Genomic DNA, 14843 nt, shown 5'->3' with positions numbered 1-14843 from the left:
GTAGGTAGTGAACCTGACTCAGGACACTCAGACGTGGGTGTAGGTAGTGAACCTGACTCAGGACACTCAGACGTGGGTGTAGGTAGTGAACCTGACTCAGGACACTCAGACGTGGGTGTAGGTAGTGAACCTGACTCAGGACACTCAGACGTGGGTGTAGGTAGTGACCCTGACTCAGGACACTCAGACGTGGGTGTAGGTAGTGACCCTGACTCAGGACACTCAGACGTGGGTGTAGGTAGTGACCCTGACTCAGGACACAGACGTGGGTGTAGGTAGTGAACCTGACTCAGGACACTCAGACGTGGGTGTAGGTAGTGACCCTGACTCAGGACACTCAGACGTGGGTGTAGGTAGTGAACCTGACTCAGGACACTCAGACGTGGGTGTAGGTAGTGAACCTGACTCAGGACACTCAGACGTGGGTGTAGGTAGTGACCCTGACTCAGGACACTCAGACGTGGGTGTAGGTAGTGAACCTGAGTCAGGACACTCAGACGTGGGTGTAGGTAGTGAACCTGACTCAGGACACTCAGACGTGGGTGTAGGTAGTGAACCTGACTCAGGACACTCAGACGTGGGTGTAGGTAGTGAACCTGACTCAGGACACTCAGACGTGGGTGTAGGTAGTGAACCTGACTCAGGACACTCAGACGTGGGTGTAGGTAGTGAACCTGACTCAGGACACTCAGACGTGGGTGTAGGTAGTGAACCTGACTCAGGACACTCAGACGTGGGTGTAGGTAGTGAACCTGACTCAGGACACTCAGACGTGGGTGTAGGTAGTGAACCTGACCCAGGACACTCAGACGAATACGAAGACCAATTTAAATAATTTATATCTGATTAATTCTTTATTTCGAAATAATGATATAATGGGTCATGGTGGTTTATGATCAATATACGGAAACATATGCGTCATGGTGGTTTAAAATCAATAGAGTAACAATAACTGAACGTTCTTACCATCATTACTGTTCGGTATTTATTAATATGTAAATGAACTAGTTGCGTTCGTAAATTTAATTAACTTGTGTTAAATCATTTAGTTATTTCTGAAACGAAATATTTGTAGCAAATAATATTTAAAATTTTGCCAGTAACTATTACTATTACATACTACTGTTCTACTATTACTATAATTATCTGCTACTGTTCAACTATTATTACTAATACAGCTGTTATTCCTGAGGCTACTACTGTTACTACTACTACTACTGTCTACTGATGGTACTACTGCTTCTGTCTACTGATGTTACCGCTATTACTGTCTACTGATGGTACTACTTCTACTGTCTGCTGAGGATATCCCTACTACTTTCTACTGATGGTACTACTGCTACTGTCTGCTGAGGGTACCGCTATTACTGTCTACTGATGGTACTACTTCTACTGTCTGCTGAGGATATCCCTACTACTTTCTACTGATGGTACTACTGCTACTGTCTGCTGAGGGTACCGCTATTACTGTCTACTGATGGTACTACTTCTACTGTCTGCTGAGGGTATCCCTACTACTTTCTACTGATGGTACTACTGCTACTGTCTGCTGAGGGTACCGCTATTACTGTCTACTGATGGTACTACTTCTACTGTCTGCTAAGGGTACCACTACTACTGTCTACTGACGGTATTACTGATACTGTCTGCTAAGGTTACGACTAATACTACTACTGTTTATTAATGGTCCTACTACTACTACTACTACTACTACTACTACTACTACTACTACTACTACTACCGTCAATGTCATACTATCTCTCATTCACTCACGCTCGTGTTAAAAAAATATTAAACTCATAAGAACAACAGAAATAATCTGGTGAACTTAACAGGAAGACATAAGTCGCTTCCACCGCGCGAGCAACACTGACAACACTACTGCCACCTGGTGGTTAACAACACTGACCACACTACTGCCACCTTGTGGTTAACAACACTGACCACACTACTGCCACCTGGTGGTTAACAACACTGACCACACTACTGCCACCTGGTGGTTAACAACACTGACCACACTACTGCCACCTGGTGGTTAACAACACTGACCACACTACTGCCACCTGGTGGTTAACAACACTGACCACACTACTGCCACCTGGTGGTTAACAACACTGACCACACTACTGCCACCTGGCGGTTAACAACACTGACCACACTACTGCCACCTGGTGGTTAACAACACTGACCACACTACTGCCACCTGGCGGTTAACAACACTGACCACACTACTGCCACCTGGTGGTTAACAACACTGACCACACTACTGCCACCTGGTGGTTAACAACACTGACCACACTACTGCCACCTGGTGGTTAACAACACTGACCACACTACTGCCACCTGGTGGTTAACAACACTGACCACACTACTGCCACCTGGTGGTTAACAACACTGACCACACTACTGCCACCTGGCGGTTAACAACACTGACCACACTACTGCCACCTGGTGGTTAACAACACTGACCACACTACTGCCACCTGGTTGTTAACAACATTGACCACACTGCCGCCTGGCGGTTAACAACACTGTCCACACTACTGCCACCTGGTGGTTAACAACACTGACCACACTACTGCCACCTGGTGGTTAACAACACTGACCACACTACTGCCACCTGGTGGTTAACAACACTGACCACACTACTGCCACTTGGTGGTTAACAACACTGACCACACTACTGCCACCTGGCGGTTAACAACACTGACCACACTACTGCCACATGGTGGTTAACAACACTGACCACACTACTGCCACCTGGTGGTTAAAAACACTGACCACACTACTGCCACCTGGTGGTTAACAACACTGACCACACTACTGCCACCTGGTGGTTAACAACACTGACCACACTACTGCCACCTGGTGGTTAACAACACTGACCACACTACTGCCACCCGGTGGTTAACAACGCTGACCACACTACTGCTACCTGGTGGTTAACAACACTGACCACACTACTGCCACCTGGTGGTTAACAACACTGACCCCACTACTGCCACCTGGTGGTTAACAACAATCAAAGAGACTACTGCCACCTGGTGGTTAACAACATTGACCACACTACTGCCACCTGGTGGTTAACAACACTGACCACACTACTGCCACCTGTTGGTTAACAACACTGACCACACTACTGCCACCTGGTGGTTAACAACACTGACCACACTACTGCCACATGGTGGTTAACAACACTGACCACACTACTGCCACCTGGTGGTTAACAACACTGACCACACTACTGCCACCTGGTGGTTAACAACACTGACCACACTACTGCCACCTGGTGGTTAACAACACTGGCCACACTACTGCCACCTGGCGGTTAACAACACTGACCACACTACTGCCACCTGGTGGTTAACAACACTGACCACACTACTGCCACCTGGCGGTTAACAACATTGACCACACTACTGCCACCTGGCGGTTAACAACACTGACCACACTACTGCCACCTGGTGGTTAACAACACTGACCACACTACTGCCACCTGGCGGTTAACAACACTGACCACACTACTGCCACCTGGTGGTTAACAACATTGACCACACTACTGCCGCCTGGCGGTTAACAACACTGTCCACACTACTGCCACCTGGTGGTTAACAACACTGACCACACTACTGCCACCTGGTGGTTAACAACACTGACCACACTACTGCCACCTGTTGGTTAACAACACTGACCACACTACTGCCACCTGGCGGTTAACAACACTGACCACACTACTGCCACATGGTGGTTAACAACACTGACCACACTACTGCCACCTGGTGGTTAACAACACTGACCACACTACTGCCACTTGGTGGTTAACAACACTGACCACACTACTGCCACCTGGCGGTTAACAACACTGACCACACTACTGCCACATGGTGGTTAACAACACTGACCACACTACTGCCACCTGGTGGTTAACAACGCTGACCACACTACTGCTACCTGGTGGTTAACAACACTGACCACACTACTGCCACCTGGTGGTTAACAACACTGACCACACTACTGCCACCTGGTGGTTAACAACAATCACCAGACTACTGCCACCTGTTGGTTAACAACACTGACCACACTACTGCCACCTGGTGGTTAACAACACTGGCCACACTACTGCCACCTGGTGGTTAACAACACTGACCACACTACTGCCATCTTGGTGGTTAACAACACTGACCACACTACTTGCACCTGGTGGTTAACAACACTGACCACACTACTGCCACCTGGTGGTTAACAACACTGACCACACTACTGCCATCTTGGTGGTTAACAACACTGACCACACTACTGCCACCTGGTGGTTAACAACACTGACCACACTACTGCCACCTGGTGGTTAACAACACTGACCACACTACTGCCATCTTGGTGGTTAACAACACTGACCACACTACTGCCACCTGGTGGTTAACAACACTGACCACACTACTACCATCTTGGTGGTTAACAACACTGACCACACTACTGCCATCTTGGTGGTTAACAACACTGACCACACTACTGCCATCTTGGTGGTTAACAACACTGACCACACTACTGCCACCTGGTGGTTAACAACACTGACCACACTACTGCCACCTGGTGGTTAACAACACTGACCACACTACTGCCACCTGGTGGTTAACAACACTGACCATGCTACTGCTATCTTGGTGGTTAACAACACTGACCACACTACTGCCATCTTGGTGGTTAATAACACTGACCACACTACTGCCATCTTTGTGGTTAACAACACTGACCACACTACTACCATGATGGTGGTTAACAACACTGACCACACTACTGCCACCTGGTGGTTAACAACACTGACCACACTACTACCATCTTGGTAGTTAACAACACTGACCACACTACTGCCATCTTGGTGGTTAATAACACTGACCACACTATTGCCACCTGGTGGTTAACAACACTGACCGACCACACTACTGCCATCTTGGTGATTAACAACACTGACCACACTACTGCCACCTGGTGGTTAACAACACTGACCATACTACTGCCATGTTGGTGGTTAACAATACTGACCACACTACTGCCACCTGGTGGTTAACAACACTGACCACACTACTGCCATCTTGGTGGTTAACAACACTGACCACACTATTACCATCTTGGTGGTTAACAACACTGACCACACTACTGCCATCTTGGTGGTTAACAACACTGACCACACTACTGCCACCTGGTGGTTAACAACACTGACCACACTACTGCCATCTTGGTGGTTAACAACACTGACCACACTACTACCATCTTGGTGGTTAACAACACTGACCTCACTACTACCACGAAGGTGGGCATGAAGTTAGGCATTAAGTTGGGCATGAAGGTGGGCATGAAAGTGGTCACGAAAGTGGGAACGAGGTGGTCACGAAGGTGGGAACGAAGGTACGCACGAAGGTGGTCATGAAGGTGGGCATGAAGGTGGGCACGAAGGTGAATGCGAAGGTAGTCACGAAGGTGGGCATGAAGGTAGGCACGAAGGTGGTCATGAAGGTGGGCACGAAGGTGGATGCGAAGGTAGTCACGAAGGTGGGCATGAAGGTGGTCACATAGGTGGTCATGAAGATGGTCATGAAAGTGGGCACGCAGGTGGTCACGAAGGTGGTCATGAAGGTGGTCACGAAGGTGGGCATGAAGGTGGGCACAAAGGTGGGCATGAAGGTGGTCATGAAGGTGGTCGTGAAAGTGGGCATGCAGGTGGTCACGAAGGTGGGCAGGGCATGAAGGTGGGCACAAAGGTGGGCATGAAGGTGGTCATGAAGGTGGTCATGAAGGTGGTCATGAAAGTGGGCATGCAGGTGGTCACGAAGGTGGTCATGAAGGTGGACACGAAGGTGGGCTCGAAGGTGGGCACGAAGATGGGCATGAAGGTGGGCACGAAGGTGGGCACAAAGGTGGGCACTAAGGTGGGCACGAAAGTGGGCACGAAGGTGGGATATTGTGATCTTGTGTCGTTGAGTCCCACTTGACTCTGAGGAACGTCAATATCAGTAAGTGTAAACTGTTTGATGTACCAAAGTTTCCTCACAATTATGGGGGAGGGGATGTTAATTGAGGACATTGTAAAATTTACCAACATAATTTCTCACAGTGCCTCTGCTCCCTCTCTCAGGACCCATGAGGAGATGTTATCAGGCCCCATCACCTTTGAGGTATCTAGCTCGCTTAGCAGCCTCTTCACTTCTTCCTCGGCTGTATGTATTGTGTCCAACACTTGATGGCATACCCCACCTCTCCATCTTCCCAGAGTCCCTTCTGTCTGTCAGCATAGTTGCTGATCCCCTGTATATGTAAATGTTATCTGAGTATCATAGTACCATCCATATGTTTTACATAGTTAACCCCTTGCTAGGCTCAGTGACTAGCACGTGTGACGTCATGTGATGCCGCATGTGAGCGCTGTGCTCCCAGCCTTCTCCCTTGCTCCCTTGCTTGTTATAGCTTTATTTTTTCCAACCAGGGAGAGTCATCCACTCCACCGAGTTTTTTCATTCCTCCAATACGAAAGAACCGATCCCTTGTGGTCTGGTGTGATTCGATTCCTGCTCCAGGAAGATATTGTTCTGACTGTGAAGCCACCAGCACCCATTAGTGATTTTGTAATGAGCCAAAAATTACTGTATCGAACAGCCGAGTTGGGTACTCCAAGCAGAAGACTATACCAGTTAGTAATTCCACAGTCACTAGTGAATGTAGCCATATCTTTAGTAGATACTTATTCAGATCTCCCTCAATCAAGGCATGTATTAGCCATTGCAAAGGAATTCGATCCTCCCAAAGATAATAACCATTCTGCATATGTAAATCTTACCCTCGCACAGTTGGGTTTAAATGTACATAGCCTGTATAATTAAATGTCCAAGATGAATGAAGTTGTCAACTGTGTGTTTTGTTATTAGCTGATCAGTTTTCAGAATTTTTTTTTTTTTGTTCACGTTCCCTCCGAATTCTGAGAATTTAGCAGTAATGATCTGTGCATGTCAGATGTCTTTGCTGTTAATTACTTTCACCTTTGTAAATATATATTCTTCCTCAGAATCCATAGAGTGCATGAATACAGATTGATCGATCAATTCCATCCTTTATTATAATATGATTTGTTCTTATAATTCGTAATGTATTATGATACCACCCATTACATGCCCATCCATTAGTTCTAAGTTACATATGACTTTGCTATTGTATAGAATCAGCCCAGAGCCACCTGCCTGTTCAGCCTATAGCATAGTATTGTATGTCAAGACGACATATGTAACATGACCGAGCTGTCAGCATAGTTGCTGATCCCCTGTATATGAATATGTTATCTGAGTATCATATTACCATCCATATGTTTTACATAGTTGACCCCTTGCTAGGCTCAGTGACTAGCATGTGTGACGTCATGTGATGCCACATGTGAGCGCTGCACTCCCAGCTGTGTCCTCACTCTGCACTTAGGTCTACGAACAGGCAACACAGGCAGTCTGGGCTCCCCTCTCACACTCTGCTAATATAAGTGTTACCATCCAACAAGTGTGTTTCACTCCAACCATCACATCTCCAAGAACCCTCCAACATGTCTCCTCTGTGAACACTTCTTTGAATCTCACGTTGAGCTCCTCGCATACTTTGCGGTAGTTTCATGTGATCTCCCCTCCTTCCTCAACCTGATTACCTGGTCTTTGACTGTTGTTTTCCTCCTTACGTGGATGTACAACAACTTCGGGTCAGATTTGACTTTCACTGCTATGGCACTTTCATGCATATTCGTTTCTGGCTCTACGACTGCTCTCCTTATTCTCCTGGGTCCTTTGCGTTCTATACTTCTTCCATTCTCTATCACACTTGGTTTTGGCCTCTCTACACCTTTGAGTAAACCAAGGGCTCATCCTAGCCTTCTCGCTATTTCTGTTACCCTTGGATACAAACCTCTCCTCAGCTTCCTTGCATATTTTTGTCTCATATTCCATCAACTCATTTACTGACTTCCCTGCCAGTGCTCTGTCCCACTAAACTTTGTGCAGGAAATTCTTCATGCCTCTGTAGTCCCCTGTCTTGTAGTTTGGCTTTGTTTGTCCTGCCCTTCCTGTTTCCCTCTGCACTTGTAACTCTAATATGCATTTGAAGCTTAAAACCACGTGACCACTGGCCCCGAGGGGTCTTTCATATGTGATGTCCTCAATATCTGCATTACTCAAGGTGAATACTAGGTCCAGCCTTGCTGGTTCACCCTTTCCTCTCTCTCTCTGGTAGTGTCCCTTACGTGTTGGTGCATGAGGTTTTCCAGTACCACCCCCATCATCTCAGCCCTTGACGTTTCTGGGCCACCATATGGCCCCAAGTTCTCCCAGTCAATTTCTTTGTGATTGAAGTTACCCACAATCAGCAGCTTTGTCCTGCTAGCATGAGCTCTTCTGGCCACTTCAGCCAGTGTGTCAACCATCGCTCTGTTACTTTCATCATACTCCTGTCTTGGCCTCCTGCTGCTGTTCTGTGAGTGTGTGTGTGTGTGTCAGTGTATTTCACTGAGACTTTTCTTTAATCTTTGTTTGATCGATCAAAGTACTCTTGACTGTTGGTGAATAGGTTATATGCAGCCTCAATGACCCTAATGGCTTGAAATCCTCGCCCATTTAACCAAAATAAATGATTTGATGAAAAGGATCTCAGATGGAGGTTTAAATATTCAGATTATATATCTTATGTGCATTTGTCAAAAGCTTATTTCTTGCCTGTATACCTCTCATCAGTGCATATACTTAAGAGATAGTGTTTACAACACCGTGCTAAGCAAGTAAGAGCGTCCGTGTCGTTCCCTCAGAGTGCGTGTTCGGCTACGACTTCGAACGCACTTACTTCCAGGAGACAGCTTCCACGCAGTTTGAATGGGCGTGTGGGAGGTCTACGGGCGTGCAGAATATTCTTCGCGCCTCCATGCTGGGCAACCTCTTCGGCTGTGTCATCTACGGTGCTTTGGCGGACAGGTGAGTTCTCATGCTATCTCTCCTCCCATACTAACCCATACAACTCAGCCATGAGAGTTCTGAATACGACGATTTTACAACCAGCTCTTCTACGACTTTGGTGTCACAGCATCCATCGTTGTTGTATCACCGTACACTCTCATCCCACATCTTTCATGCTATATCTATTTTGTAACCCCCCCATACCAGTATAGTCTATTAACCCAATGAAGAATGGATGTGGACTTGAACTGTGGTCCATGCGAGTATCAACTGTGGTCCATGCGAGTATCAACTGTGGTCCATGCGAGTATCAACTGTGGTCCATGTGAGTATCAACTGTGGTCCATGTGAGTATCAACTGTGGTCCATGCGAGTATCAACTGTGGTCCATGTGAGTATCAACTGTGGTCCATGCGAGTATCAACTGTGGTCCATGCGATTATCAACTGTGGTCCATTCGAGTATCAACTGCGGTTCATGCGAGTATCAACTGTGGTCCATGCAAGTATCAACTATGGCCCATGCGAGTAACAACTGTCCATGCGAGTATCAACTGTGGTCCATGCGAGTATCAACTGTGGTCCATGTGAGTATCAACTGTGGTCCATTCGAGTATCAACTGTGGTCCTTGCGAGTATCAACTGTGGTCCTTGCGAGTATCAACTGTGGTCCTTGCGAGTATCAACTGCGGTTCATGCGAGTATCAACTGTGGTCCATGTGAGTATCAACTGTGGTCCATGTGAGTATCAACTGTGGTCCATGCGAGTATCAACTGTGGTCCATGCGAGTATCAACTGTGGTCCATGCGAGTATCAACTGTGGTCCATGTGAGTATCAACTGTGGTCCATGCGAGTATCAACTGCGGTTCATGTGAGTATCAACTGTGGTCCTTGCGAGTATCAACTGCAGTCCATGCGAGTATCAACTGTGGTCCATGCGAGTATCAACTGTGGTCCATGCGAGTATCAACTGCGGTTCATGCGAGTATCAACTGTGGTCCTTGCGAGTATCAACTGTGGTCCATGCGAGTATCAACTGTGGTCCATGCGAGTATCAACTGTTGTCCATGCGAGTATCAACTGTGGTCCATGCGAGTATCAACTGTGGTCCTTGCGAGTATCAACTGTGGTCCTTGCGAGTATCAACTGTGGTGCTTGCGAGTATCAACTGCGGTTCATGCGAGTATCAACTGTGGTCCATGTGAGTATCAACTGTGGTCCATGCGAGTATCAACTGTGGTCCATGCGAGTATCAACTGTGGTTCATGCGAGTATCAACTGCGGTTCATGCGAGTATCAACTGTGGTCCTTGCGAGTATCAACTGCGGTTCATGCGAGTATCAACTGTGGTCCATACAAGTATCAACTGTGGTCCTTGCGAGTATCAACTGTGGTCCTTGCGAGTATCAACTGTGGTCCTTGCGAGTATCAACTGCGGTTCATGCGATTATCAACTGTTGTCCTTGCGAGTATCAACTGTGGTCCTTGCGAGTATCAACTGCGGTTCATGCGAGTATCAACTGTGGTCCATGCAAGTATCAACTGTGGTCCTTGCGAGTATCAACTGTGGTCCATGCGAGTATCAACTGTGTTCCATGCGAGTATCAACTGTTGTCCATGCGAGTATCAACTGTGGTCCATGCGAGTATCAACTGTGGTCCATGCGAGTATCAACTGTGGTCCTTGCGAGTATCAACTGTGGTCCTTGCGAGTATCAACTGTGGTCCTTGCGAGTATCAACTGCGGTTCGTGCGAGTATCAACTGTGGTCCATGTGAGTATCAACTGTGGTCCATGCGAGTATCAACTGTGGTCCATGCGAGTATCAACTGTGGTCCTTGTGAGTATCAACTGAGGTTCATGCGAGTATCAACTGTGGTCCTTGCGAGTATCAACTGTGGTCCATGCGAGTATCAACTGCGGTCCATGCGAGTATCAACTGCGGTTCATGCGAGTATCAACTGCAGTTTATACGAGTATCAACTGTGGTCCATACAAGTATCAACTGTGGTCCTTGCGAGTATCAACTGTGGTCATTGCGAGTATCAACTGTGGTTCTTGTGAGTATCAACTGCGGTTCATGCGAGTATCAACTGTGGTCCTTGCGAGTATCAACTGTGGTCCTTGCAAGTATCAACTGCGGTTCATGCAAGTATCAACTGTGGTCCATGCGAGTATCAACTGCGGTCCATGCGAGTATCAACTGCGGTTCATGCGAGTATCAACTGTTGTCCTTCCGAGTATCAACTGCGGTTCATGCGAGTATCAACTGTGGTCCATGCGAGTATCAACTGCGGTCCATGCGAGTATCAACTGCGGTTCATGCGAGTATCAACTGTGGTCCTTCCGAGTATCAACTGCGGTTCATGCGAGTATCAACTGTGGTCCATGCGAGTATCAACTGCGGTCCATGCGAGTATCAACTGCGGTTCATGCGAGTATCAACTGTGGTCCATGCGAGTATCAACTGTGGTCCATGCGAGTATCAACTGTGGTCCTTGCGAGTATCAACTGTGGTCCTTGCAAGTATCAACTGTGGTTCATGCGAGTATCAACTGTGGTCCTTGCGAGTATCAACTGAGGTCCATGCGAGTATCAACTGCGGTTTATGCGAGTATCAACTGTGGTCCTTGCGAGTATCAACTGTGGTCCATGCGAGTATCAACTGCGGTCCATGCGAGTATCAACTGCGGTTCATGCGAGTATCAACTGTGGTCCATGTGAGTATCAACTGTGGTCCATGCGAGTATCAGGCTCAGCGCTCTACCATTCAGCCAATGAGAAGCTTCCAAAAGGATGACTTCTACCAACACTTTTGTGATTGCATGGTACATTTATTCTCACTCTTCAAAGACATAATGGATACAAACCCAAAATAAATCGTAATGAACAGTTGAGGGATATAAGAACATAAGAACGAAGGAACACTGCAGAAGGCCTACTGGCCCATGCGAGGCAGGTCCAAGTCTCCTACCGGCTTAAGCCAATGCACCCAACCTAGTCAGGTCAGGTCACCTTGACTTAAGGGAGGAACACGGCAACCGTCCAGGTAGCACAAGCTAATCAGGTCCAACTCACACCCACCCACACCCACTCATGTATTTATCCAACCTATTTTTAAAGCTACACAACGTTCTGGCCTCTAGGACCGTACTTGGGAGTTTGTTCCACTCATCCACAACTCTATTACCAAACCAGTACTTTCCTATATCCTTCCTGAATCTGAATTTTTCTAACTTAAAACCATTGCTGCGAGTCCTGTCTAGGCTAGATATTTTCAGCACACTATTTACATCCCCTTTATTTATTCCTGTCTTCCATTTATACACCTCAATCATATCCCCCCTAATTCTACGTCTTTCTAGAGAGTGCAGATTCAGGGCCCTTAGTCTATCCTCATAGGGAAGGTTTCTGATACATGGGATCAACTTTGTCATCCTCCTTTGTACATTTTCCAGAGCATTTATATCCATTCTGTAATACGGTGACCAAAACTGTGCAGCATAATCTAAATGAGGCCTAACCAAGAATGTATAGAGTTGAAGAACAACCTGAGGACTCCTATTATTTATGCTTCTTGATATGAAGCCAAGGATTCTATTAGCTTTATTGCGAACACTTATGCACTGTTGTCTTGGTTTCAGATTACTGCTAACCAGAACTCCTAAATTTTTTTCGCAATCCGTAATATTAAGATCTACATTATTTAGTTTATATGTGGCACGGTTATTGTCCTGTCCAACATTTAGAACTTTGCATTTGTCTATATTAAACTGCATCTGCCACCTCTCCGACCACTGCATCAGTCTATTCAAATCTTCCTGGAGTGCTCTAATGTCCTCGTCAGAATGAATTCGACGGCCTATTTTGGTGTCATCGGCAAACTTGCTGATGTCGCTCTTTATGCCCTCATCTATGTCGTTTATGTATATTGTGAACAGCAGGGGGCCCAACACTGACCCCTGTGGAACACCGCTCGTGACGCTTCCCCACTCTGATTTCTCCCCATTTATGCAAACTCTCTGCTGCCTATTTGTCAACCATGCCTCTATCCAGGAAAAAATTTCTCCTCCTATTCCATGTGCCTTAATTTTCCTCAATAGTCTCTGATGTGGGACCCTGTCAAAAGCCTTACTGAAGTCCATATACACAATATCATATTCATTACCATGATCTACCTCCTCAAATACCTTAGTGAAAAAAGTTAATAAATTCGTAAGGCAGGAACGCCCCTTTGTAAAACCATGCTGAGATTCGTTGATTAATTTATGTTTTTCAAGGTGGCTACGAACTACCTCGGCAATTATTGATTCCATAAATTTTCCCACTATGGAGGTTAGGCTTATTGGTCTATAGTTCGAAGCTAAGGACCCGTCACCTGCTTTGAAAATAGTTATCACATTTGCCATTTTCCACTTATCTGGCACCATGCCAGTTTGTAGTGATATGTTGAAAAGATTAGCCAAAGGTTTGCTAAGCTCCTCTTTACATTCCTTTAGAACCCTTGCATACAGTTCATCAGGGCCTGGGGATTTGTTAGGTTTTAATTTATCTATTTGCCTAAGGACCATGTCACTTGTGACCCTAATCGTGCACAGTTTATTATCGTCCTATTCCACATAATTTATCATTTCTGGAATATCGCTGGTATCCTCCTGTGTAAAAACTGAGAGGAAGTATGTGTTAAAACTTCTACACATTTCCTTATCACTGTCATTGAGCTGACCCGAGGAACTTTTGAGTGGACCTATCTTGTCCCTGATCTTACTTCTGTATACCTGAAAGAATCCTTTTGGGTTAGTCTTCGAATCTCTTGCAACTTTAACCTCATAATCTCTTTTTGCTTTTCTAATTCCTTTTTTTATTTCTCTTTTTAACTGAATATATCGATTTCTTAATTGCCCCTCCCCTCTTTTGATTTGCCTATATATGCCTCTCTTTTGACCAATTAGATATTTTAATCTATTGTTCATCCATTTAGGATCATTTTTGTTTGATCTGATTTCCCTATTTGGAACATAATTTGACTGAGCAGCTAGAACTATGCCCTGGAAAGCGTCATGTCGGCAACCATCACCACCTACCTGACCCTTAGTCAGGTCATTCCAGTTCAGCCCACCTAAGTAATTTTTCAGTCCTATGAAATCAGCCAAGCGGAAGTCAGGAACAGAGACTTGATTGCCATTATTAGGGGAATTCCATGATATATTAAAACTGAGTGATTTGTGATCACTTTCCCCAAGCTCATCATTAACCTCAAGATTATTAATTAGTGTTTCCCTACTGGCAAGAACCAAGTCAAGGAGGTTATTTCCCCTAGTTGGCTCTGTCACAAACTGTTTTAAAAAACAGTCCTGGATTGTATCAAGAAAGTCACCTGACTCTAAATTTCCTGTCAAATTGCTCCAGTCAATCTGTCTATAGTTGAAATCTCCCATTAGCACAACATTTTCGTATGTAGATGCCTTACGAATTTCGTCCCATAGAAGTTTACTGCACTCCCTATCAAGATTTGGGGTCCTGTAAATCACACCCAAAATCAGTTTTTCTCGGCCCTCGAGAAGCTGTAACCAAACAGATTCAGTAGCTGACGCTTCTAATTTAATATCTTGTCTAACACAACAATTTAAATTGTCTCTGACATACATCGCTACTCCACCACCTTTCCTGTTGACCCTGTCAGTGTGGAATAATTTATAGCCTTGTATGTAACATTCAGAGGACATCTCTCTATCTTTCAGATTGAGCCAGGTCTCTGTTATAGCAATAATATCTATGTTTTCTGCACTTGCAATTAATCTTAGCTCATCTATCTTATTTCTTACACTCATGCTATTAGTATAGTAAACCTTAAGGGAGCTAGTCCCTTGCTGCCCT

At 45.9% G+C, this 14843-nt stretch overlaps 1 protein-coding gene across 1 annotated transcript in view; it reads left to right on the top strand.

Moving 5' to 3' along the window:
• Positions 1 to 14843, top strand: part of LOC128684112 (organic cation transporter protein-like) — a 664663-nt gene that overhangs the window by 588030 nt on the left and 61790 nt on the right. Inside the window, exon 4 of the mRNA XM_070090434.1 lies at positions 8822 to 8984. Within this exon, the coding sequence (XP_069946535.1) occupies positions 8822 to 8984 (163 nt within the window). The remainder of the gene's footprint in view (positions 1 to 8821; positions 8985 to 14843) is intronic.

Source organism: Cherax quadricarinatus, chromosome 3, assembly GCF_038502225.1.
Source record: "Cherax quadricarinatus isolate ZL_2023a chromosome 3, ASM3850222v1, whole genome shotgun sequence".
Taxonomy (NCBI): Eukaryota; Metazoa; Arthropoda; class Malacostraca; order Decapoda; family Parastacidae; genus Cherax; species Cherax quadricarinatus.
Note: the sequence above shows the minus strand (reverse complement) of the source record. Positions and strands in the feature narration are given on the sequence as shown.